The 27,248-nt window shown below is 40.7% G+C and overlaps 1 protein-coding gene across 4 annotated transcripts in view; it reads right to left on the reverse strand.

Moving 5' to 3' along the window:
• Positions 1 to 3,245: 3,245 nt before the first annotated feature.
• Positions 3,246 to 27,248, reverse strand: part of RASSF4 (Ras association domain family member 4) — an 86,931-nt gene continuing 62,928 nt past the window's right edge. For all 4 annotated transcript variants that reach the window (XM_043989175.1, XM_043989176.1, XM_043989173.1 and 1 more), the window contains 5 exons: positions 15,447 to 15,548; positions 13,323 to 13,374; positions 8,856 to 8,977; positions 7,569 to 7,666; positions 3,246 to 5,868 (listed from right to left, as the gene is read on the reverse strand). In XM_043989175.1, the coding sequence (XP_043845110.1) occupies positions 5,799 to 5,868; positions 7,569 to 7,666; positions 8,856 to 8,977; positions 13,323 to 13,374; positions 15,447 to 15,548 (444 nt within the window). In that variant the 3' untranslated portion in view covers positions 3,246 to 5,798. The remainder of the gene's footprint in view (positions 5,869 to 7,568; positions 7,667 to 8,855; positions 8,978 to 13,322; positions 13,375 to 15,446; positions 15,549 to 27,248) is intronic.

Consider the following 27,248-nt stretch of genomic DNA (forward strand, 5'->3'; position numbering starts at 1 on the left):
TCCCGAGTCCCCCCGTATGGCTGCGACTGAAAGGTAGCAGGTGACTCTGGTTGTGGTATATCAATACTCAGTAGGATACATAAGACAATATTTTCTCACAAAGCCCCTTTATGTTGTCCATTGTTCATTTTTCAGAATTTCAAAAGTTGCCCTCCTGTTAGGAATCAGCTGACTCACACCTTTCTTTAGAGAGCTGCAAGCTCAAAACAAACTAATGTGCTTTTAGTCTGTATTCAAAAAAACATTTTGTCCAGAACAGTGGAGGTGACAGGCAATGAGCTTTTGCCAACAGTCAGCAAAATACAGGAAATGGACCGTCCTCTGTTGTACACTGAACTCACTGTACTCTGCCCTCATCAGGCCATGTCGGGAATATTCTCTTCCCAGTATTTCAGAATCTTAGAACTGGAAGCATCCCAGAGACCCTCTGGTCCAGCCTCTACTGAAACAAAACAAAGCCGTCGTGTCATTCAGCGAAGCTGTAAGAAGGCATCTGTCACCTGTTGAATCAGTCCTTACAACTTTTGGGTAAGCATTGATCCTAAGGAAGTTATTTCCTTAACTCAAAACTAAATGTGTCTCTTTGTTGCATCTACTCATTTTTCCTACTTCTGGATGGCACATTTTAGGAGGGACATGGATAAACTTCCAATGTGATGAGATGACCTGAATTTATTCAAGAATCCCAGAAGCAACTAGGAATACTCACCAGGGAGAAGTGGCAGTACAGATTTAGGGCTGGAAGGGACTTTCTAAGATTGTCTAATCTAATCCCCAAATCTTAAAGATGGAGAAAAAGGCCCAGAGAAGTAAGAAGCATTTGGTCGAACCTGTTTTGTTCCTTTTGAGTTACTCTAACCCCCTTTGGTTAGGAAGACCTGCCACGATGAGGGCACCCTACTCTTCCTTACTCCTCTGTCTCTATCTCTCTCTTTCACTTCTTCCTTCTTCTCCAGACTGTACTAGAAGTCATTCCAGATAGCCCTGCAGCAGGAAGACCCACCTCCATTCTGGTTGTCCTCCCCCCATTGCCTGGGCTACTTGCCTGCTCACAGGGCTTAGATGAGATGGGAGTCAGATGTCAAGATGGCGTGCAATCAGACCTGACCATCTTCCCTACTAACATCTCTTAATGTGCTCCAGGCCTTACCACCTGCCCTGCAGTCCCTTAGCATCATTATCTAACCTATTTACATAAATAGCCTTTGGACCTCTGGGCCTTGTCGTGCTGAACTGTTGACCTTCCCAGTCTTTCCATTTGCTATACTGCTTAACTTCTTTCATGTGCTTCCTCTAATTAAAGTGTGAGCTTCTTGAGAGCAGGGACTGTCATTTTTTTTTCCTTTTTGTATCCCTTAGCATTGTGCTTAACATGTAGTAAACACTTAATAAATACTTTTCCACCTATATTGATAACACATGCTTATAACTTTATAAAATGCTTTTGGTAACTGAATAATTCAGCAATCTTCTTTTCATTAAAAACAAAGTCTTGGGGGCAACAAGGTGGCACAGTGGATAAAGCACCAGCCTTGGATTCAGGAGGATCTGAGTTGAAATCTGGCCTCAGATACTTGACACTTACTAGCCCTGGGCAATTCACTTAACCCTCATTGCCCCACAAAAACCAAAACCAAAAACAAAGTCTAGTTATGGTGAAGGCTTTTTATTGTTTAAAATATTAATTAACCAAAATATTACTCTGTTTTGCAATTATTTGTGGATGTAATATCCCTCTTCTAGACTGGGAATTCCACTATGACAAGAAGTGTCCTGTCCAAACTTTGTATCTCCCTCAGCACCCAGCATTCAATAGGTGCTTATTACATATCTGTTGAATTGTGGTATTGTACATCCTCCATATACAACTGATTTGTCCCTTGTTCTCTTGTTGCTGGTACTTTGGTTGTGTAGGTATAGGGTAAGGTGCTTTGGTGGTGCCTGGTGCCACACAATGAATGCTCTGTAACTATTAAAACACCATATAAATTTGAATGAATAATAATATATACATTCACATACAGATATAATTCTCTTTAAGAAACAAGAAGCATGACACAGGGGATAAAATGCTAGACTTAAGGTCAGAAAGATCTTGGTTGGAATCTCTCTGCCAATTCTTTTGTTGTTTTTTTTTTTTTGCAGGGCAAATCACTAGAGCTCTCTGAACCTCAGTTTCTTCACCTATAAAATGAGGAAAATAACAACAACTATCCCTTTAACAGCTTAAAACTGCAATAAGACTTTTGGGACACCCTGCAAAATGTCATCCATTATAATTATTTGCTTCATTCTACTAGACTGTAACTCCCTGAGGCAGGAACATCCACTTATGCAAACTCTATCTTGCCCAGAGCTTACCATGGTTTTTGGTACAAAGTGGTCACTAGGGTTTAGAATAGTGCCTGACATAGGTACTTAGAGACTTTAACATTCCTGCTGATTCAGGGTTTTGTTTTTTTTTTTCCGAATATACATCCAATGGTTTGTGTTCAAATAACAGAGCCTTTGAGAACCCAGGAGCACCTGTACTTCACGACGAGGCACTGTTATAGAATTGAACAAATGGAATATGACATTAACTCTGGCAAATAATGAATGATCCCTGGACTTTGTTAACCAGCAATGAACTTGGCGTTCTTTTCTTTGCACAGAAGTTCCTGTGGGTAATATTCATTCGTTAATTAAGCATCTGCTATGTGTACATTATTGCTCCACGCACTGATGGAGATGCAAAAAGAAGTAGGACATGGATGTCCCCAGATATGGATTGGGGAGTGTCAATTCCCACAGTGCCAGTTTTCGTTTACAGTCTTATGCTAGGCAGTTAGCAAAGTCAGGTTTGCACAGGGGTCTTCGATCCGCCAATGATGGCAGCAGGAAAGAATGATTCTTCCTGGCACAAGCTTAAACTTTCTAAAGGCAGTTTACTATTGATACTATTGATCATGGTATTATTGGTACTATAAATACTGTTGACCTTGAATATTCCCTACCAACCCAATGCTCTTGGCGATGGCTGCATCTGCTTTCCAAAGAGGCAGGATAAGAGTGCAAAATGATATGGGAGAAGGGGAACAAGCAAGGTGAGCTATGCTGGGAAATCCCCAGAACTGAGGCCCCTCACTACCCACTGTTACCAGGCTCCACAATATTGCAACAACTGCAGTGGTAACCAATATACCTAAACTTGCAAGAAAACACATTAGCTGACCTAAGTCTGACAAAGAAGAGAATAAAAAGGGTTTTAGAAAAATATTGAAGCTTTATTTGTATGTGTGTCATAAACAGCTATATTTAAAAACTCAAACTTGCAGAGGAAGAAAACGGCTTTCTCTTTTGGCTTCTTGGCTAATTTTTCTAGAATTTTGAATGAATGGACTGCATACAGTTGTAGGAAAAGAAGAGAGAAAAAAATTAGAGGAATAGGTTCCAATATTTGGAATTTCACAGAGCATTTGCTTACTCTACAAACCAAGGTTAATTCCAGATATCTTCTCTCCAATCTCTCTCAAATAAGGCCTATAGATTCAGTCCCGCTGATGGTAATGTACATGGGAATTCAAAGAGACTGTATTTTGTCTTTAATAGGAAGCAGAAACAGACTTAGCTGCCAAACATTGTTCAACATCCATACTAAGGGATAAGACCTGAAAGTCCAAGGAACAGGGCAACATGCACAAGCAAACAACAATTTTCAAAAGCGTGCTCTCTTAGCTATCATTCCTCCATATTCACTGAGAGACTCCTTGAGTCTCTTGTTAATAAAAAGTTTTCTCAGGATAATGCCTAGATCTCATTAACAGCCAGCATAGAGTGACATCAGAAGAGGTTTCTGGAAAATCTTAAAATGAACATTTTTGATTTTTACTAGTTCAACATAACCAGAAGCACTCTACAGAGGGCACAAGGACAAAGACATGGGAATAGAATTTTTGCATTCGAAGTGTATGCACAGAGGCAATGACACATTATAGGTGGTGAGCTGGCCCCAGGATCAAGAAGAGCTGAGTTCCAGTCCTGACACTAACATATATTGTCTGTGGGAGCCTAGATAAGTAAATTAATGTCTCAGTGGCCTGGCCCAGGCAACTAATTCCCTTGAATTATAACCATCAGATCAGGTACTTATCTGCCTTAGAAGAGGGAATTTACCACAGTGATGAAATCACAGATCTGGTTTAAAAAAAAAAAAAAGCACACACAGATTTCCCCTAAACCCCCTGAAGTCATTGCCAGGATCAGTGACTTTCAGCTGATCTTGACCCATGCTCCCAGGAATGTGACTTTTCTGTGCAAAGAAGACAATCACAATAACAAAGTGCTTAATCAATCCTTGTTGCCTTTGGACCTCTCCAAAATCTATTTGCTCCAAGTTTGTCATACACTTATTAGGGGAAAGGGTTAGAAGATGGTTGGGGAGCCAGTCACAAGATAGTGGTCCCAAAGGAGAAAGTAGGCTATAGGTTTGGTTCTGTTTTGACCAAGCATTTCCAGAGGCTGTTTCCTGCAACTGCATATTTCTGCAAAGGCCACTTCATTACTGGAATTTTTCCTTAGTAGAAAAATACAAGATTTCTTCACCATTGCGTCTCCCGGGAACTCGAAGCCCTTTTCTCCCAGTGCAAGCATTCATGGCTTCAGTGTCACTTTGAAGGAATCAACAAGCATTATACTGACTGTTTCAGAGGTAGAAATCATAGTTATGTGCCCTGGCATCACCTTCTTTGACTCGGGTTACACAAAGCACTTTTGTTTTGCCCTTCTCTGATACCTTCTCATTTAGTATTTTGTCTTAGGGTTATCTGGGCATATTGTGTAAACTAGTCCCTCCCTTGGACCTCCACCCATGCTACTGTAGAGTGGCAATACCCCTTTAAGAGTGGCCAAAACAAGTTGGATATGTTCCCATCATGAGTTACCTGGTACACGGTCCACAAATTTCATTGCTTTCTTAAAGAGCCAGGACTGGTATGAGTATTTGTATGATTGACTTTTTTTTTTCTGGAGGGGGTAGTGGGGAGGAGAATATAAGTGACTTTGACTTTCAGGTTTGTATTGCTGAGATTCATGACAGCCTAGTACCCAAGGCCAAGTCATTGTTACAAATAGCTGTTATTTCAACATTGACCCTTGTCGACCACTAGCAAGGCTGGTGTTATTACAGCATGGCAGCACACCCACACTGTGTGAGTTATTGTGAATTCATGATACAGAGGTGACAGGAGAGCACAAATCGTGTGATGTACACCCCACCCCTTTCTGGTGACAAAAGGAGCAGTGGGGAGAGGTTATTCAGAGACATTATCCAAGGCAAAGGACAGATGGGCTGACCTTACACACCAGCTGCTCAGGGACCAGCCACCATGCAGGCAGCAAGGATGGAAGCTAGAGGCTCATACAACTGCTATCGCTCCTCCCTACGCATGCCACATATCCTACTCCTAATCCTCACTACTAGGCAATAAAAGGGGTGGTGCCAAACTCTGCCAAAGAAAGATGTCAGCTGTAGGTACCTCATCTGAAAGTTCCTTTTCCCCTAAGGTCTGGTCCAGTCTCCACAGTGATGAGGGAACAACTTCAGAGACTTCAGAGATGTGGTTAATAGCAAGAGACAAGGTGTTAGTGCCATACAGACAAACAGTGTGTTCAGCCCCAAGTTGTTCTGGGGAGTTGGTTTAAGTGGCAATTAGAGGGTGAGTATCAAAGATTGCAGCCGATTGGCTTCAGGTGGTTGTATCCGGTAGACTTTTCTCCATCCCGACTTTGCTATCTCTGGTCGTCCTGGAAACTGGAAGCTACGCCAACTCTTCTGGCTCTGTCAGCTGCTCCAGGCGCTGCATCATCATCAGGCGGAGAGTGCGGAACCTTATGGGAGACACAATGCACAGATCTCACCCAGGGCTTGTCTAGACAACCTATGCAATAGTGAATGTGGGATCTTTGGCCAGAGAAAACATGGATGCTGTGTTATCCTAAAAGGTTGTGTGGCCCATGAGTCAGGTTCCTCAAATGCTCCTAACCCTCATTTTGTCTTGGGTGATGTCCTCAGTTCTCTGAACCTTTTTCCTCCCCAACAGCGCCCTCATCTTTCTGGAGGCTGCTTCACAGAGCAGAAGGGATTCTGTGATGAGCTCTGAAGCCTCTGGTTGTGGCTGCACTTTTTTAAAGCTGGACTATTTTTGCCAAGTAAACAATAATGAGAAGATGTGGCATATCCCCCAGATGGTATGAATCTCAAAACACTCACTTATTGTAACAGGTGAATTATTTTTTTTTTTTCAGTGAGGCAATTGGGGTAAAGTGACTTGCCCAGGGTCACACAGCTAGTAAGTGTTAAGTGTCTGAGGCCGGATTTGAACTCAGGTACTCCTGCCTCCAGGGCCGGTGCTCTATCCACTGCACCACCTAGCTGCCCTGTAACGGGTGAATTCTTACCTCAGTTTTGTAAGCCATGAGGAAAATACTATTTTCTCTCTATTACAGGATTTGGAGAGAGATTTAAGATCAACTGAATAGATCATTTTTCTTTAAAGTCACTACCATATGCAAGGCATTGTGCAAACTTAAAAAAACATGAGTTTAGCTCTTCACAAAAATAAGCAAAAATTCAGAATTTTAGGGTTGGAAGGGACGATAAAGGTCCTTCAGTCCAGCTCATTAAAGGTCATTCAGGCCAAAGCGAGATTTTTTCTAAGGGTCCTGGGGAAGTAAAGGTGACTTGCTCAAGAACAAAAAGCTAGCTAGGGATGCTAGGCTTCCTCTGTGTTCCTGAACAGTAAAAAGCATTGAATGGATATTCTCCATGAGTGGTACCCTCCTGCCTTTCCTCCTTTAGGCAAGTAGGGCTGAGATCTATTTCAAAGATCTCATCTCACCTAACTTTGAACAAGTCTTCCTGATCACATCTGTAGTTCAATGGGACCAAATAATTGGAAAGTACTATCTTGTACCTGAGAGCAGACAGCTAATAACTTTTCCCTCCAAAGACCTAAAAACACCATCTGGTGCAATCAGGTTTCATCACTTGACTGACTCCTTTTAAAATATCTGTGCTGGAAGTAAGTAACGGGCTTACAGTTCCTGTTGTTTAAAAATATCTCTTCCCTGGGCTTAGCCTACACCTCACAAGAATTCTTAGCCATTTGTTTTTCATAAAGCTCTTCAGATATTTCAAGACTACCTTCCACTTTATCATACTGTCAGTTTATAATGGGATTACAGAGAGACGTAGGACTTCCTGACTTTCTGACCTTGAGGACACATTTTCAGTAGCTTCTGTTTCCCCTGCACCACATGGATGAGAGAACTCAAGGCTACTTTCCAACTAAAAATAAATGGGATGTCACAGTAGCCACACAAAAATGCCATGGAGTGTGAGGGTATAGCAGCTGGGAGACTGGGTTTACTGAAATTCACCTAAAGACTCTTTAGGTTATTACAAACACTCTTTGACCATAGAGTGAAGAGAAAAGCATCCTTGCCATCCTAATGGGGGATGCCCACTCTGCTATCCATGTGGTGACCCTGATGGATAGCTATTATGTGAATTCTTTGGAGCTGCTTACTTCAGAGTCAGTTTGATTATTTCTCTTTCCTCCTCTTCTTTTAATTTTTCAACAAAACTGTCCAGCACCGGCATTTCAAACTTAATGTACTGAGCGACCTAGAAGATCCAAGAAGATTTAATATTTTTTAAAATGTTCTTTAATTTTTTTTTTGCTTTTCAAGTATGGCTTCATTGGCATTCCAATGCAAGAAGACATCCTAATTCCATGTAAATATTATTCCCCCACCCTGCCCCTGATAAAACCCCTAGTTATCAAGTAATAGAAGCTAAACAGTGAAGGCAAAAATAAAAAAGGTCCCATTATTATTTTCAGAGAAGCTATTATCCATTAGAGGAAATATTAAACTGAAGATTAGGAAAAGCATTCAATAGTGAAATACACTCACACTGAAGTCTCTCAGGGGGAGTGGTTGGAGTCCCATTCTCTTGAACAATGAGAATTGAACTTGAAATAGCCCTCAGAAAAGTAATGGAGGGGGTGGGGTAGAGGGGAGATATACAACATTTGAACAATTCTGTCTTGGGAATAGACTCTGTGGGATCTACAATCACCTGATCTTTTTCCCACTGGTAATTTTGGAGATTTGCTAATCATTTGGCAAGGGACCAGAATGACTGGGCTCTAATGAGAATTATCTTGACCTTGAGTTTAAGGTCCCTGGTTAAAATAATTTTTCTGGCTTGTCCTAAAGAAAACAAAAAACCAAACAAACCAAACAAACTAAACCCCCCACAAACCTTTAGTTTCTTTTTTGTTTGTTTCTGTTTTTTGTGGGGCAATGAGGGTTAAGTGATGTGCCCAGCTAGTAAGTATCAAGTGTCTGAGGTTGGATTTGAACTCAGGTCCTCCTGAATCCAGGGCTGGTGCTTTATCCACTGTGCCACCTAGCTGCCCCCAACCCTTTTAATTTCAAAGAAGTTGTTTAGCTCCATGACAGGGGAAAAGTGGAATAAGGATCATTTCCCCCTTACCTGGTTTCTTTGTGATACTGGTTTGTTTGTTTGTTTGTTTGTTTTTGAGGCTGGGTGGGAGTGAACACAGCTAAGGAATCTATCTGTTCCATTTCAGTTAATAGAGGTGGGAGTAGCCATAGGTCCTAGTCTACTCTGGCTGATGGACCTCTGCAAAGGTTTACCAGGGGTACTAGTCAAAATATGAATTGGATAAAATGAGGAAATCTTTTATCTGCTTTGCTCAGCTGTCCCTATTGACAGAGAAGCTAAGTTTTCTTACTTCTAAAAACAGTTATGCTCCCTAGTCCCTATGTCCCTAACTCCCACTTACATCATAGGGAACTTCTTCTCCTAAGTCCGTTTCCATCAGAAATATTTTGGCGATTTTCTCACACGGCCCATGCAGGATTCTTGAAATCAGTGGATATTCACAGTCTTTCAGTTTTGTCCGTTCTGGAGGAAAGAAGTTTTATAAGATTCAGATGTTTTGTTTTGAGACATTCTCTTCTTTACATGACAAACACTGATGGGGGGCTGAGGAAAAACAGTTACATGGATGCACTGTTGGTGAAACTGTGAACTGGTACAACCATTCTAGGAAGCAATTTGGACTTCGTCCCCAAAGTGACTAAACTGTGAGTACCCTTTGACCTAGCACAAGGGCTATGGTCTCAAAGAAATAAAAAAAAAAAGACCAAATGTATAAAAATATTTATAAAAGCACTTTTATGTAGCAAAGAACTAGAAACTAAGGGAATGAATACCTATCGATTAGTAAATGGCTAAACAAAATATGGTATTTGAACGTAATGGAATAGTTTGTGCTTTAAGAAATGACAAAAGAGGATTTCAGAGCAAACTTGGGAAGACGCATATGGACTGATTCACGGGGAAGTGAGCTGAACCAAAAGAACACTTTATAAAACAATAACAGGACTGTGTACAGGAACATGTTTAGGAAAGAGGAAAAACTTAAGACCTCTGATCAACACAATGGCCAATCACAATTCCAGAGGACTAATGATGAAGAAGAATTATGCACTTCCTGGAAGCAAGAAAAGTGATGGACTTGATATGCAGAAAGAGACATGGGTATGGCTAATGTGAAGATCTGTTTTGTTTAACTGTGCCTACTGGTTACAATGATTTTTCCCCTTTCTCAAAGAGAGCCAGGAGGTGAGTAGGAGGGAGAGGAATTAAATTGTATTTAAATTGAAAAAAAAAAATTCCCCCTCCCCCACAAAAGATAATTCCTTTTTCCAGACTACAGTACTTCAACACAGGACAGAGAAATCTGGGTAACTACCACTGAGGGCAGTGGGGATCACTAAACCAGGATAAGACAGACATATATTTGGGGGACCAGAAGGTAGACAGAGACTAAGCAAGGTAACCTCTATGATTTCTATGAGGATAGATTACATTAAGAGGAAGAAAAGCTGAGACAAGGGAAGGAAGCTCCTTATTTTTGCGGGGGGGCAGGGGGGACCAATAAGGGTTAAGTGAGTTGTCCAGGGTCACACAGCTAGTAAGTGTCAAATGTCTGAGGCCACATTTGAATTCAGGTCCTCCTGAATCCAGAGCTGGTGCTTTATCCACCACGCTACCAAGCTACCCCCTTACAATATTATATTATACTTTTACTTATTTTGTTAATTAAATTACATTTTTGGGTGGGGCAATGAGGGTTAAGTGACTTGCCCAGGGTCACACAGCTAGTAAGTGTCAAGTGTCTGAATCCAGATTTGAACTCAGGTCCTCCTGAATCCAGGGCCAGTGATTTCTCCACGGCGACACCTAACTGCTCAGGGGCTCCTTTTAAAATGTACAATCAGGGGGGCAGCTGTGTGATCCTGGGCAAGTCACTTAACTCTCTTTGCCCTGCAAGAAAAAAAAATTTAAATGTTCAATAAATCTCTAAGAAAGAAGAATGGGGATCAGAAAACTAGAGCTAGAAGGGAACTCAGAGGTCATCTCTGAAGTGGGTACAACCCCTTGTTCTATAGATGGGGAAACTGAGGCCTAGAAAACTGGTGGCTCAGAAGGAGTGTGTGCTTTGTGACTAGGATGTGAGAAGTCTAGCAAAATTCTCCAGTTCACATCTTAGGAATAAAGGTAAAAGTTGCCAGTTCTTCTTGGCCTGTGATTGATTGGTTCAGTTGATTAAGACAGTGTGTTCATGAGGCCAAGGCCATGGGGTCACTCTCATACCTGTCTCAGATTCCCAATACTCTCTCCTCTATCCTATCCGTAGACATGAGGTAGACTCTGCCATTGGTCATAAGGCAGACTGGGCCAGAGAGTTCTTAGATCAGTCAGTGTGAATCCATCCCCACTACTGGAAACACATAGCCTACTGACTGACTAATGCACGGCAGTGTCATCCTCCTAGAGGAAGAAATGGAAGAGATTCTGGAATTCACCTCATTCATTTTACAGATGAGGAAATGGATGCAAAGAGGTTCGGTTACTGGCCCTAATTCATACAACTGGAAGTAGCAGGGGCAGAACTCAAATCCAGTCTCTCTCTGACTTGTGCTCTCTCCATTAAACAAGAAGATTTGTGTTCTCAAGGCTTTGTCTGAGAACCGAGCATAGAACTAAGCCATTCTCCCACCTGTGAACTTGGGTAGATTCAAATCAGACCTCTATGAGCACCTCTAGCTCAGTTCCTAATGAGTTTTCTCATTGAATATAACTTTAGTAGTTGCTAATATTGTCCTTAGTCTAGGCCAGGCCCAATTCAATTTTATCTAGATTTGAGACTAGAAGGTAATTAGGTTGCGTGGATCATAAAAGGCAATAAAAATAATTTTACTTGAATAAGATCTAAAAGGATATGATTCCTAAGGGTTAAAGAAAAAAAATATACACACTACTCCCTCAGCAACACTTCGTCAGAATGGCAATGAGAATTCCTTGAAGAGCAATGAGAATTCAGGTAAAACCTCTGAAAACTCTGGATGGGCTGGGCCTTTTATTGGTGGCAAGAAGCCAAAATGGCCTCCCCACATCCATAAAAGACCAACCCAGACTCCGTAGAACAGGTGCTGCCCCATCACCCTCCCTAGCTCTGAATCCTAGTTAGTCTTTCCCCCCAAGACAGAGGGTTTTAATGGGGAATCATGAGGCTCAGGTATTTCGGCGTTGGGGGGAAGGTAGAGATCTTAAAAAAAAAAAAAAAGAGTAGGAAATGTAGACCCAAAGTAGCACAGCAGTAAGACATGTTTGTGTTTCTATGGCACTTATCAATGGTAAAATCCTTCATGCCAAGTATCTGATGGCAAATGTTTCCATACTTAGGAAACAGGACAAGCATAGGAGGGTTTGTTTCAAGTCACAAGATAGTAGCTGGGCCAGAAATAAGTCATGTCTCCCCCTTACCTAGCTGCAAACTGATAGTGCTTTCACCTATGGGGGAGGGGGTGGGAAGAAGTATTCTGTAATATCTAGAAACATCTGTCAGGCCAGAGGGTGCCCTTTGTCATCTTTGTCAGAAAGGTTCAATCTCATATCAACCTAGGATCATAGATCTCAGGCCGGAGGGGACCCTAGGGTGCAGTTACTCCAATCTTCTCATTTTATGTACTGAGGCCCAGAGAATCTAAATGATTTTCCCAGGGTCAGACAGAGGCAGGATGAGTCAGGATTTTTTTCCATTGTACTGTGTTTCCTCCTACTAGAAGCCTGGCCTGCACAGGAAAGGAACCAGGGGGAGCCAGTGTCAACCAGTGCAGCCCAGGAAGCCTCCCCTCCTATGGTATACATCAGGGCCACAAGATAAACAGGACAAGGTCAGGATAAAATAGGATGGGAAACTTCAGGAGGGCCTAGAGGTAGAAGACTGTGCCTCTCCACCACTTCTAGAGTTAAGTGACCAGTTAGCCTTTCTTAGTCTCATTTCATCCTCTGTAAAACTGGGATGAGACTTCATCCTTCCCTAACTTGCTGAACTGCTAGAAGGAATATATGAATAGTCACTGAAAGCAGTGCATTCATTCCAGTTGTGGGAACTTCCTCCAAAGTGGACATGACTTAGTAAAGTCCTGGGTCGAGGGGATTGCCTTAGGCACATAAGAGTTAAGTGAATTGCCCAAGGTCACATAGTAAGTGCCAGGAGTTCTAACATTATTGTGATTAATAATAATATAAATAAATAATAATAATAACTCAGACTCTGACCACCCTCATCATCATCATCATTGATCACATTCATATTGTGCTTCAAAGATTGCAAAGTGCTATACATATGCTATTTCCTTGGATCTCCACAACAACGTTGTGAGGTAAGTGCTATTATTATTCCCACTTTAGAGATGAAGGAAGTGAAAAGTTAAGTGACTTGTCCAGGATTACACAGATAGTAAGTATCCAGAGGTTTTGACCTCAGGTCTTCTTGACTCCGAACCCATCATCGACTTTGTCTTTTGTCTTGGTGAGTAAAGTATTGCATAAATGTGATCTGCCATGTTTGTCATTATTAGTATTATCATTCACTGGCAGTGAACAACCACAACTGGCCTCCCCTTTCACTGAGCTCCAGCGATTCATGACCGCTTTGGCATGTGCCCTTGCAATTCAGGAGTCTGAGTATCTGGGTCATCGCTGTGTGTTCCATGAATACTAACATGCCTGGTGCATGTTAATGTGCAATAAATGCTTATTTCCTTCTTTCTGTTTGTGTCAAATAGATTAAGCACCAACTGTGTGCCAAAACAGCTCTGTATCAGAGCCCAGTAGAAAAATGCCCAGACCCAACTGCAGGTGATACCAACCAGAAGGAATGCTTGAAACTTACCCCCTGATTCATGAACTACATAGAGGGCAAACTCGCTGGGGCCATTTTCAACCTGAAACAGTCAAAACAAGATATTAGCGCCAAGACTTAGAGATACCTCATCATAGTATAGGAATCAGTATATCTGAACCCTCACTCATCACCACCTTGGCTCTTGCCATACCTGTTTCTCCTTCTAGCTCAGGTATTTTTCTCTCTCTCTCTTTTTTTTTTTTTTTTGGTGAGGCAATTGGGGTCAAGTGACATGCCCAGGGTCACATAGCTAGTAAGTGTTAAGTGTCTGAAGCCAAATTTGAACTTAGGTCCTCCTGACTCCAGGGCCGGTGCTCTATCCACTGCACCACCTAGCTGCCCCTCAGGTATTTCTCTTAATAGCACCACTACTCTCTCAGTCACCCAAACATAAAATGGGAATTGTCTTTGGTTTCTCCCCTCTCCCTGGTTCCCAATATCCAATCACTATGTGTTGGTGATCCAGTCTCTTTCACCTCTACTCTTCCTTTGATTCTTACAGCTCCCACAAAGACAGCAGGTGCTCATTACCTCTCACCTGGGTTAGTGCAATGGGTTCCTAACTGCTCTGACCTTTCCTTATCATTAGATTCATACATCATACCTAGAGTAACTTCTCTAAACCATAGCTCAGATCACATCATTACTTATCATCAAAAAGCATGAAAGAGGCCCCATGTCTCTAGACATGAATTCCAAGTTGCTTAGTCTGGCATTCAAGGTGTTCTATGATCTCAGCCCAATCTATATTTTCAGTTTTATACCACTCATTTGAATATGCCCTGTTCTTTCCATCTTCCATGAATTTACTCATGTTGTTTCTCCTATTTGGAATTTGCTTTTCTGAAAGTCCGATTGAAATACCTATCGATATACTACCTACCTAGCATTCAGATGCCATGTGTACCAGGAAACCTTATCTTACCTCTTCCAAATGGAAATGATCTCTTTTCCTCTGTGCTCTGGACTTTGTTTTTGCCTTTTGTAGAGCCCTTACTTGTTTCATTCCTCCCTGTATCATATGTACCTGTGTTTTGGTCCTAATCCCCTAACTATATTGTAAGCTCAGAGGATCATGGATATAGAATCAAAAGGGACCCTAGTGGCCATCTAATGTAGAATTGAAGGAATGAATCATAAGGAAACTTAAAGGCTGAGTTACTCTTCCTCACAAACAATACTCCAAATCTCCTTTTTGTGACTTTGAAATGGCTGTCCCCATTCATAGAATGATTTTCTTCCTCTAGGTTCAAGAGTCAGCTCGAATCCCATCTTGTGTAGGCCTTTCCTAGTACCCACATCTGCTAGTGCCTTAGCTCTCTTGGACTGCCTATCTATATGTATATCCACCCATCAATATCTACATATCGATATCTTGAATATACCTAAATATTTGTATAATATCTCCCACATTAGAATGAATGCTCCTTGAGGGAAGGGACTATTTTTGGTTTCTTTGTATCTCCAGGGTTTAGTACAATGTCAGGAACATAATAGATGCTTAAAAAATGTGGACCGACAAAATTCAAATTCCTCATTTTACAGAGGCATAGACAGATTAAGGAATTTGGTCAGGATCACATGCATAGTAAGTGTCTGATGCAGGAGTATGGAGCCAGGTCCTTCCAACTCCAAGTCTAGAGGTCCCTCTATGATGCCCTTGGACATATTTATTCCATAAATGTGGCCAAATGAATTATAGGATACGTCTTCCCTCTTAATATATAAGCTATCTCCTTAGCAATACTCTGTACAACTTGACTTTTTGCCTTCTCCTAAAACAGAGGTGGATGACCTATGGCTCAAGGGCCAAATCCAGCCCACCCCCTGTATTTGTACAATGAACTGAGAATGGCTTTTACATTTGTAAATAAAGCCCTCTTGTATTTTAAATATACAAACACTTTTAGCTTATAAGGAGTGGGATCCAGTCCTGGGTTGTCGTGCACTGACTCCTACCCTGAAAGGACATCAGACTGACACCACCCAGGGGGCATCTAAGTTATACAAGCTAACAAGGATATGTCTACCCAGATCTAGAGCTTCCATGGGGGCTCCTAGGCTTTCCCCCCTCAGGAGATGTGAGCTGTGCCTTCTCCCAGGCTGGCTTACCCTAAACTTGTTCAGAAGCAGCGTCAGCACTTGGACAGTTGTCATGGTGCTGTTGACTCTCACATTGGTCACGGATCCGTAGGCAGGAGTAAACACTGAAGTCTGAGAGAGACAAGTGCTGATTAGATACAGTGGGAGCCAGATCCATGCTCCTGTCATGGTGCTAGCTTACCTTGGGCATGCCGCTCTGGCATGGGCACGAATGGCAGATGGAGGGGAAGCAAGAGAGCCCCATTCACTGTCCACATGGAACACCATGGCCATCTGCTACTAACCCCCTAAAACAGGATTGCTACACCAGCCCCCCCTCCCATTCCCAAGTTACACTTAGATTGGAAGGGTTGTAACTCTGCAACCTATGTTAAATCTTTCATCCTATTAGAGAATCAATAAACAGGTAATAGTAGCTTATTGGAGAGGGTGCTGGCCCTGGACTCAGGAAGGTCTGGTTTCAAGTCCAGCTTCTGACATATCCTGACTTCAAATCATTTAACCCAAGCAATTCTCTAGGACTAGAAATTGTATTGATAGAGTAAACTTTTAGAATCACAGTCCTAGCCCTAAATATTCTCAAGACACACACACAAAAAACTCCTACCAAGTATAAACCTAATTGACACAAAAGCAATTGGCTGATTCAGTCAATCCCTTCTGGATGGGGGAAACCACTGGAGACTGTCCTCAAGTATCCATGGTCCTAATAAGAATGCTTTAGAATGAACAAACAAATGAACATATGAATGAAAAAAAAAATTAAGCCCTTACTCTGTGCCAGACACTCTACTAAGAACTGGGTGGGGTGGGTGCAAACAGAAGGACAGTCCCTAACCATTTCACCAATCTTAACCTAATTGTATGACCACAAATTTCTAGTGAAGAATTCCCAAAACAAGGCTGCAACAGTGTAAGGACCAAAACAAAAGAACAGAGGGGCCATTATCATTTTGATGGTAAACAGAAGTACTACAACAGTAGTAGTGGGGATAAAAAGGAACAATCACTATTAAAAATACCTTTATAATATCTTACATTTTATTTTCCAAAGATATATATTTTATTTTTTCACATACATTACCATCTTGGTACTTTCCCTCCTAAATATGACTATATATATTACATATGTATATACATATATATGTATGTATATATGTGTGTGTATGTATGTATACACACATATATACACACATGGACATATAATTAGGCTTTTCTTTTTTTCCTGCAGTGTTTCTGTGTATGGCTATGTATCTCCCTCTGTATTTTTAGGATTATTATGAAAGACATTAGAATTATAGAAAAGAATGAACTGAGGAGCCTCAGTTCTACTGCAGAAGCCTTTCTAGAAATTAACTATATCTATAGATGTGTGCATATAGTCACACAGATATATCTACATGTGTATGTGTATATATATATATGTATCTATCCATATAATATACAAAAAGAGACAGATACAGAGACACAGAAAAAAGAATGAAAGAGATACAGAGTAAAAGGAAGGGAACATGGTGAAGTGGAAAGGTTATATATACTGGCTCCTAATTACTCAACCTCTCAGTGCCCTAGGCAGCTTCCTAAGACTTTACCTTCTTGCACAGTTGTTTACTTGCAGACATAAAGTCTCCTCGCTGCAAGTTCCCCACACAGAGAAAATCAAAGATCTGAACTCTGTCTCTAATACACACACACACACACACACACACACACACACGGAGCCTGATCAAATTAATGAAGTCTTGAAATGTTCATGATTTAGCCTCATGTTGAGGCTTAAATCATGAGTGAATTGGGCTCTAAAATATGAAGTTCCTCTGGATTTTCAATCTTATCACGAAGAACATTCACAATATATAAAAGAACGGGCTAGATCCCATTTTGGATACAGAGGCTCCATGATCGGTAATGTTATTTTCTCTCCTAGAAGATGCATACCTATTTCTAACATTTCACAAAATTGCTTCAACAGAAATGTCTAGCAACTTCAACGAGGCTTCCTCAGGTACAGTGGATGGAGCAACCAGCATGGAGTCAGGAAGTTCTGAGTTCAAATCTAGCCTCAGACTCTGACTAGCTGTGTGATCCTGGACAAGTCACTTCATCTTTGTTTTCTTCAATTTCTTCAACTGTAAAATGGGGGTAATGATAGAATTTACCTCACAGTATTGTTGTGAGGATAAAATGATACAATATTTTTAAAGTACTTACAACTGTGCCTGGCCCATAATAGTTGCTATATAAATGCTTATCCCCTTCCTTTTCTTTTCCCCATTCACTGGGTAAGCATTGAAGTGAGCTGCCACAACCTAAAATAAATCCTTTGGGCCAGATTTTCAATTTTATTAAAAGTCTTGGTTACACACAGACATTTTTTAGGGGATTGGCCTAAGTTCTCTCCAGTCTTCATTGAAGGACCCTGTCTATCTGCATATCAGGAAGAAATGATTTTCTTGAGCTCAAGAGGTAAAAAGGTTAAGCTTGGTCTTCCAGGTCTGAGGCCAAAACTCTAATCCACTATTGTAGATGAATGGTCTTGTATGGGTGAATAAAAATGAGGCCTAAACAGCCTCATTTCCTATAGTCAGTTCTTTCCATCAGCCCTTAAAGGGCGAAAGGTCCAAGGCTAAATACCCAAAGTCCTAGAGTTCAAGGAAAGTGTGCTAAGCATTTCATTCCTATCTCTGCCACTGTCCAAGGCTAGAAATTCACTTGCCAAGTGTAAGACATTCATCTTTAGGTCTGGGTTGGAAAGCTATCAAGGTCATTTTTTCAGAATCTAAAATTCTAGGATTCTCTGATAAGGTCATTTTGTCTCTGTCAATTTGCTTCATCTTTAAACAAAACTCACTTACTGAGCAGTTCCTTGGTGTGGTGTGGTGCTAAGCTCTGGTGAAGATGAGTAAATGAAGATGAAGTAAATGGAGAGCATTTGAGAAAGGTAACAGAACGTATAATTGGAGGAATCCAGAAAGACACCTCATAGCAGAAAGCAACTGCACCAGAGTTGAACTGTAAAAGAGGGTAAGGATTCAAAGAGGAGATATATGTATATTCCAGGTGGGAGGGACAGCTTCTATAGGGCTTGGAGGACTAAGATGGAATGCTAGGGAATAACTAGGTTAGCAGTAACCGAGAATGCACAAAGGGGAGGAAAGTACAAGAAGTCTACAGAGGTAGGCTGGAGCTCTATTTTTAAATGCCAAGCATTTAGACACAAGGTTACTGTAGCCAAGAGCAATGGCTTACCAATCCCTTGAACATGCAAGATAAAGTGGAGCAATCGGAGAAGGCTAAGAAGATGTTTTAACAAAGTTGCTGTGGGAAAAAAATGGAAACTGAAGAACTGATCAGCAATTGAGAAATAGCTAAATGTGTTATGGTATATGGATGTGATGGAACATTATTATGTGCCAAGAAATGATGAAGGGGATGGAGTCAGAGAAACCTACAAAGACTTGTATGAACTGATGTAGAATGAAATGAGCAGGATCAAGAAACCAATTTATACATTAATAATATTATTGGAAAGGCAAACAACTTTGAAAGAATTTTGAACCCTGATCAATGTGTTATAGACCTGGTTACCTCACTTGAATGTCCCTGGGTACCCCAGAAGTTATCTGGGATATATCAAAGAACCTTCTCCTTGAGAAACTAAACCAAAGTACACACACACCTAAAGAGATAAGTGGCACCAGATCAGGACTGAGCTAGCTCAAAGACCACTCCCCTTCATTCCAGTCTCCCCCACCTCTGGGGAGATAAGATTAGGTGTGGCTACTGCTTTTGTGGCACAAGGAGGACAGAGATGGCTTGAGAGATCTGCAGCTACCCCTCACCCAATGCCCCCAGCCACTACCAGTGGGGGATGGTCCTCCCCCAATGAGAGAACTTTCCACAGTCAGATGATCACCTCCATCAGTCCTCTATAAAAGTATCTGCCTGTCTCTGGCTCAAGGAGATAGGTATCTCGGAGCCATGCCTCTGTGCCATGCCTTCTCCCCATGAGAAGAAGTCCAAGGATTTCTCTCTTGGTTTCCTTTCCCTAGCACCCTAAATAAACTATCATTCTATTGTAATTGGATTTGTGTTCAAGAGGGTGTAATTCTTTAAAGAGGAATTCCTAAGAACCCCAAACCCCCTCCCTATTTCACCATAACAAATGTAATGCCAAACTACTATTCCAGAGGACTCATGATGAAATAGGCTACCCATATCCTGACAGAAAGGTGATAAGCTTACAGAGTAGAATGAGATATATTTATTTTTTGGAAATGGCTAATGGGGGAAATTTGTCTTGCTTGACTATACATGTTTGTAACAAAGGTTTTGATTTTCTTAAGAAAGGGGGTGGAGGGAATGGGGAGTAAGGAAAGGAATTTTTATTGAATTTTAAGAAATGGAATTTGATTAAAAAAATTAAAACCAATAAAATTAGAAAGGAAAAATTACTGTAAAAATACAAGGCCTTAACATGGAAGAACAAAACACTGAAAATGAGACACCCATTCCTAAGCAGTGAGGCTGTCAGATAGTTCTGCTTTGTAAGAAGAAAGGTCTTTGGCACTAAACATGTTGCCATTATTGTTGTTTTCATGTTGATCTTCTCCCAGCTAGCTTTAGGACCGACACTGACATGAACAGTGCCAAAACCGATGTGGCAGACTTCCCAGCCCAGGCTAAGCAATGTTCCATTCTGAGAGGCACACAGCTCAATCTATCAGGCAAGTTCAAAGCAGTAGAAGTCATAAAGCTTTGCCTGTTCCGGAAATTAAAGCATCTTTCCTGTGATAAAAATAGTGTTTAGATAAATGTCTGTGTGAGGGAAAAGCAGGCCCTGACACCGTTCTGAGAAATATCACTGAACACAGATGAGCAAAATGTTCAGTATCTTCCAAGAATGTCAACTCAAGGGCAGCCTCCTAGTTTGAAAGCATGACAAAAGCTATCTATTGTTATGCCCCAGGTATCCTTTAAGCGGGCTGCTAATAAGTGCTGATGTCTCCATGAAAAACAAGATGAGAAAGAGGCCTTTTTGTTACAGTATACACCGTTCTCTTTGGGAAACTAACACTCATTCTAATGAACTGATTGAACTTTCCAAAATTCTGGTTTGATGTCCTAGAAAAGTTTATTTGCCAAATGGTAACCAGGAAGAATAGATCTCCATTCCATAGGTAAACCTGCAGTGCACAGTAATTTATTCTCTGTAAAATTAGGCCCCATAGTAAAAAGCTCCCGACTCAAATGAATGAGTGATCACATCAATGGGAGTGTTTCCCCTCCACTGATGTAGACTGCTGCCCATCCTGTGCAATAGTTTTCCATGTACTCCCATGAGTTGGGCACACAGCCACATAATATCCTCCTTCCCTTCTTGCTTTCATTTGATATCACAAAGATGCCAAGGGTGGTCCATCAACTGTCTCTTCACTTTTACCATCCTCTTTTTGAATCCTATATTTCTTTGGTGATAGCCCTAACTCAGGGCCCAGTGCATAGCAAGTGCTTAATAAATGCTTGCTGAGATTCTTTATTTTTGTTTTACTCTGTAGTTACTTCTTTGTATGTTATACAGCCAGTTCACAGCCATCATGCACCTTTCCATTGCCTGCTGGGTCATATTTCTTTTCACTTCTTTGGAGACTTTGGTGCTCTATGTTTCACTATGATATGACACACTTACTTAGCTAGTTCCATGTGATGAACCAATTTGACAGATGGCAAGCTAAGCACTGAATTGCTAAAAAGACATTTACTTGTCAGGATGCTCAAGATTAGATAAATCAACCCTCATCACATTTTGTTCAGTTCACCATGCAGAATTGATGATCAGCATAAAAATATAAAAAATGGATCCACGATCCATATGGCCCAAAAACTTGCTTCCTACAATAGTAGATAAGGGAAATGTTGGGAAAAGACATAGTTGTCCTCTGACATCAATGTCAGGGATTAAGAATGTATGATGAACATCAGCAACAGGGCTCAAGCTGAGACTGAGACTTAGGTACCATTCAATTGTTCCCAGAGGGATGAATCATAACTGATTAAGGCTTGATGATATGTGATAGTTTTTAATGGAGAGACCCGGGGCTTCCCTGAGCCAAACCAGGCTGGATTAATTCATCATAATAGTGAAAGAAGATGGTCCTAGAAAGGGTATTTAGTTCTGTTCAGACAGAGTCTTTGTCATTTCAAAAGTCTTGAGCTTCTTTTTCTATTTTGGAAAATAGTGCTATGTCCTGAGAGCTACGACCACAGAAATTCTGCTGGGGTTGAGATAGATGGACATGGGATCCCCAGAGTTCCTGAGATTAATCAGTATTTAATTTGTGCCCTAGATCTGAGTCCCAAGCAATAGGACACTGCCTAGGTACCTGAAAATTCACAGTCCCTACTCTTGATTGCTCAAGGGTTAGGCTCCTCCCACAACAGGGTAGAAGAGACAACTTTAAATGAACCTCAAAGTGATTGGCTTCCTAAACTACTGCCTTTCCTGGAGCCCAGAACATTCAATAAATACATACTAATTAAATGAATTTTCTAATACTAGTGAGTATTTATATAGGGGTGGCTAGGTGGTACAGTGGATAGAACGCCAGGCTTAGCATCTGGAAGATTCACCTTCCTGAAGTCAAATCTGGCCTCAGATGCTAGCTGTGTAACCCTGGGCTAGTCACTTAACCCTGTTTGCCTCAGTTTCCTTACCTGTAAAAGGATCTAGAGAAAGAAATGATAAACTACTCCAATATCTTTGCCAAGAAAATGCCAAAAGGGATCATTAAAAATCAGACGTGCCTGAGAAACAACTAACCAAATGACAAAATTTATATAGTGCTTTAAGGTTTGCAAAATGCTTTATACATTTTATCTCATCTTATCCTCACAACAACCTTGTGAGCTAGATGCTATGATTATCCACATTGCACATTTAAGGAAACTGAGGCAAACAGAAGTTAAATGACTTGCCCTGGGTCACATTACTTGGAAGTATCTGAGGCAGAATTTGATCTCAGGTCTTCCTGATTTCAGGTTGAACACTCCACTGCATCCTTTAGCTGCCAGATCTAAGTTCCTCAGTTAAATCCTTTGGCTCCTTAAGATAGATGGGACAGCTATTTAAGCTGGTAACATTTTCACTGAGTTCTTTTTTTGCATGAAATCTGAAATAGTGTTCACCTATGCCCTTATCTCTAGTAACCTCATTCTATTTATAGTCACAATTGTTTCCCTTTTATAGTTCTGTTGACCAAATGATGCAATCGGCTGAGGTCAATGCAACATGTCTCAAGCTAATCTATTTAATTTACAAAATGGGGAATGAGGGATGACTAGGATATGGCATTCAAGCAAATAATCAACTGGGTTACTATAGCAACTTCATATAAAATAATTACTTCAATTATAAATCAATTTAGTGTTCATCACAGATATGGGAGAGGACAGCAATAAAACACTGAAGGCTTGGGACTCAAAGTACCTAAAACTTAAAGAAATAACAGTTTAAAGAACATAAGGTTCTGTTCCAGTGACTTAAAGGAAGGCTCTATTTGTGATCCTGCTTTGAAGCAATGGCAAACACTGTATAAAATGTAAATTGAATGACCTACGAGAGGAGATGGATTTAAAGAACACTTCTCCTTGCTGTGACAAATTAAGTAAAGAGTTATGAAGAATTTTCAGACAGAGTGGAAGAAGTGAACCAAAAAAAAAGAAAGAAAGAAAGAAAAAGAAAAACTAAGAAGGAAAAAATATTTGGAGAAGATAACAGGGAATTAAAACCAGTATCAATAGGTTGATATGTAAAAGAACAGAAAACCAAGATGAAAGGGAATACCACCCTCTAAAACATTGGAGCTATATTAAAAGCATAAAACATGTTTTTAAAAAAATATGTCTCTAGATGTTGGAACAAAGAAATACTGTCCAATATTCCACGGATTCATAGAAAGGATCTAAAGGTACCTTCTAGAAGGAGAGCTATTGTAAGACTCTAGAAGATGATACATCATTGTGTTGGCCATGGCTATCACTGGTGAGGGACATGGCCTTCTCTAAATGTGGCTTAATCATCTGGAAGTGTGCAGGGTTGTTTTGGGGTTTTGGTTTTGGGGGTTTTTTTTGACATGTTTGTAGAGCATAAAGTTGAGCCTTAAGGGATTTATGCCTGTCAATCACTAACTTCTATTGATTTATGTAGGGATAAATGAGACTGTAAGAGAATACCTAGAAATTAGTTCGGGAACATATTAAGTCCCCAACAGAAAAGTGAAAAACTTGGGGGGAACACAAGTGACCTTTTTGTCATGTTTTCCGATTAGAGATTGGGATTTTAGAAGAGAAATAATGATATGGCAGGTGAACAGCTGGCTAAGACAGCATAGAAGAATGGGCTATGGCTTCCAATGTCCCTTTAAACTCTAAATCTCTGTATTACAGGTCCAGCCATTCAATCTGAGGTAATAGTTAATATTAATATAGCTCTTTAATTAGTGTAAACACCTTATTTATGCACATTATACCTCACTTGAGCTTCACAAGAATGCTGCTTGGGCATTCCTAGGCATTATCACTCTCATTTTACAGAAAATGGAACTGAGGCTCAGAGGTTATATAATGTACCCATGTTTAGGCAGATAGTAAACTAGGCTAGATTGGAACTCCCTTCTTTTAAGTCCAACACTCTTTTTTTAATACCAAACTGCCTCCACACTCTAACAGGGGATAGAGTGTTCAACCTGGAATCAGGAAGACCCGAGTTCATATTTAGCCTTATTAGTCGGGGGCATTCTGGGCAAATCACTTATCCTCTGCCTACCTCAGTTTCCTCATCTATAAAATGGGGATAGTAGCTGCACCTCCCTACTAGGGTTGTTGTAAGGATCAGATAGGATAATATTTACAAAGTATTATTTAATCCTTAAAGCATTATATACATGCCAGCTATTATTATTATTAATAATAATAATAGTTCTTCCTAGGAACTAAAAATAACAAGGACTGACTGAGAAGAAATTGGTCATCTGATCAAGATGGACAAACAGAAAATGGTGGTGAAGGGAGAAACATTCCCAGTCAAATGAACTCCTGAAACAGACATTACTGAGAGTGACAGGGATGACACAGAAAGAGTAGCCATGGGAGAAGTATATAGTAATTCACAGGAAAAACCAACAGGGAAGAGAGGATAATAGACTGATGGCCCCAGACATGGGGCCATGCCAACATGCAAAGAATGTGTAACAAACAAAGTGAGTGTAAGATTTTAATATGCAAGCTGGCAAATATCACCACATAGGGAGCCTGATTTGTTAGGATAGTGTTTATTAAAGAATATAAAAACGAGAGTGTGTTATTGATTCAAGAGAAGCAGTGCAAGTTGGGGTGGGGAGGTGATGGCAGGTTAACTATGGGTGGTGAGAACATAAAAGCCTATATAGAAAGCCATAGACATGAGAAGGAAAACACAGTGGAGAATATTTGAATGAGATAGAGGGTAGAAGAGATTGAAGTGATCTTGTCAGGTGAATATACAACTGGACCAGGTGCAGGAAGTGGAAGAATTCCTGATTCATAACACTAAGTGGTACCAAAATAAAGAATCTCAATGACTGTTACAGCTACCAGGTATATCTTTCCTCTAAAAGGAGAACATGTGAAAAAATCTCGAGGATAATAATTTCATCTTTCAGAAAGCAGATGGGGTAACCAGGACCACTGACTGATGAGAATAAATTATTCAGCTGGAATAAAAAGAGCTGGAAACCTGGAAGAATATGATAATATTATTCTAGAATCCCTTGTGATTAAAGGGACTGAATGAACATAGTCTAGATTTTAGTAAAGGGAGCTTCAAAAGAATCCATAAATAAGACAAGTGTGACCATGTGGCCTGAGATTGTAATGGGGCAAGGGACATAAGAGGATCACAGGAAGTAAATTAACAGGACAGAGTTGAGAATTTATCTGATGAGTTTGAAAAGGTCGTTTTTTTTGTTTGTTTTGTTTTTCTGTTTTTGTTTTTGTTTTTGTGGGTAATTGGGGGTTAAGTGACTTGTCCAGGGTCACACAGCTAGTAAGTGTCAAGTGTCTGAGGCCAGATTTGAACTCAGGTCTGCCTGAATCCAGGGCTAGTGCTTTATCCACTATGCCACCAAGCTGCCTCATAAAGGTCAAGTTTTAAAACAGTCCAAGGTACCCACAGAAGAAGCTCCCTGAAACGAAGAGGTCAGGAAACCAAGATGGAAGCAGAGACAAGTTAGTATTAACCCTAAAGGTTCCAGAAAGGATAAGGATAAGGATGACTTAAGGCTTATGAAAAACTCTGAGGACAAGTGTTGGAATTGGAAGGAGGACCTCTAGGACACACAGTATTAGGTTAGAATTAATGTTTCAGGGGCAGCTAGGTGGCGCAGTGGATAGAGTACTGGCCCTGGATTCAGGAGGACCTGAGTTCAAATTTGGCCTCAGACACTTATCAATTACTAGCTGTGTGACCCTGGGCAAGTCACTTAACCCCAATTGCCTCACACACAAAATAAAAAAGAAAAGAAAAAAAAAGAATTAATGTTTCAATCCTCAGTTAGTCTGGGGTAGGTGGGGTGGTACATGGTCTTCAAAGTGAAGCATAAGAACAAAGAATAGGGGGGCAGCTAGGTGGTGCAGTGGATAAAGCTTCGGCCGTGATTCAGGAGGACCTGAGTTCAAATCTGGCCTCAAACACTTGACACTCACTAGCTGTGCAACCCTAGGAAAGTCATTTAACCCTCATTGCCTCGCAAAAAACCCCAAAAAAACAAAACAAAGAATGGATAAGCAAAAACTATTTCCTGATTGTTTCTAGGGCCTGGGTGAGAAGAAAAACTTAATCTTAAACTTAAGACTCAAATCGGTAACAGTGTGGGCTAATTAGCTAGAAATGACATCAATTATTAATTTGACCCCTTGAGAAAACTAAGTCTAAATGGAGGAATGGGGAAAGGAAGGCTGAGAGGTCACCAGTATGAGCTTGGAATACACACTCGCTCTCTCTCAGTGGGCTATACATCTACGCAAAATGCTTACAAGATTAATTGTTCAATCTGGTTATCATGGTGCTCAGGGAGGATCCTAGCAATGGGAAAGTATAGAAGAAAGATGCCAACTACAAAAGAAAAATAACGAAAAATAAAAATCTGACCCAGGGAAGTACAGACCTGTGTGTAACCAATGGGCCTTTCCAATAATGGGTATCCAAGAGGAGGGAAAAGAATCAATTCCTAATTGACTTCCATCTTGTGCTGGGGTGAAAAGGCCTGATATCATTAGTTTAGGAAACTCCTTCTACCAAGTAGGCCGAAATTTGTTCTGTAATTTAGTCTTAAGAAAGAGCTGTAACTCTGAGACATTAAGTGAACTGCCCAGATTCACACAGCCTGGATGTGTCAAAGGTAAGGCCTGAAGCCAAGTCTATCTGAATTAGAAGAGCTCCCATCCAGGACATTCCACTGCTCCTGGCATTGTACACAACAGCTACTGGATTTGGTTGATTTGTTCCCTTTTGTTCCACAGGCTCCTTATCAAATGACTAGATTAGCTGAAAGGTTTCTCATGCTATGCTAAGGAAATGATCTTCAGATTGAAAATAGCAGCCTAATATAAATTATAATAACCATAGTAGAAAGAGACCACCAAAGGCACTGGGAATAAATTCCTGTCCCCTAATCCTTATTAATGATATCCTAGAACATTGAAAGAACCTTCTGCTGTGAAAGCTAAACTTCTGTTCGTAATTACTAAGGAATCTTGGAGGATAGGTAAAGTGCT

Source organism: Dromiciops gliroides, chromosome 2, assembly GCF_019393635.1.
Source record: "Dromiciops gliroides isolate mDroGli1 chromosome 2, mDroGli1.pri, whole genome shotgun sequence".
In the NCBI taxonomy this organism is placed as follows: Eukaryota; Metazoa; Chordata; class Mammalia; order Microbiotheria; family Microbiotheriidae; genus Dromiciops; species Dromiciops gliroides.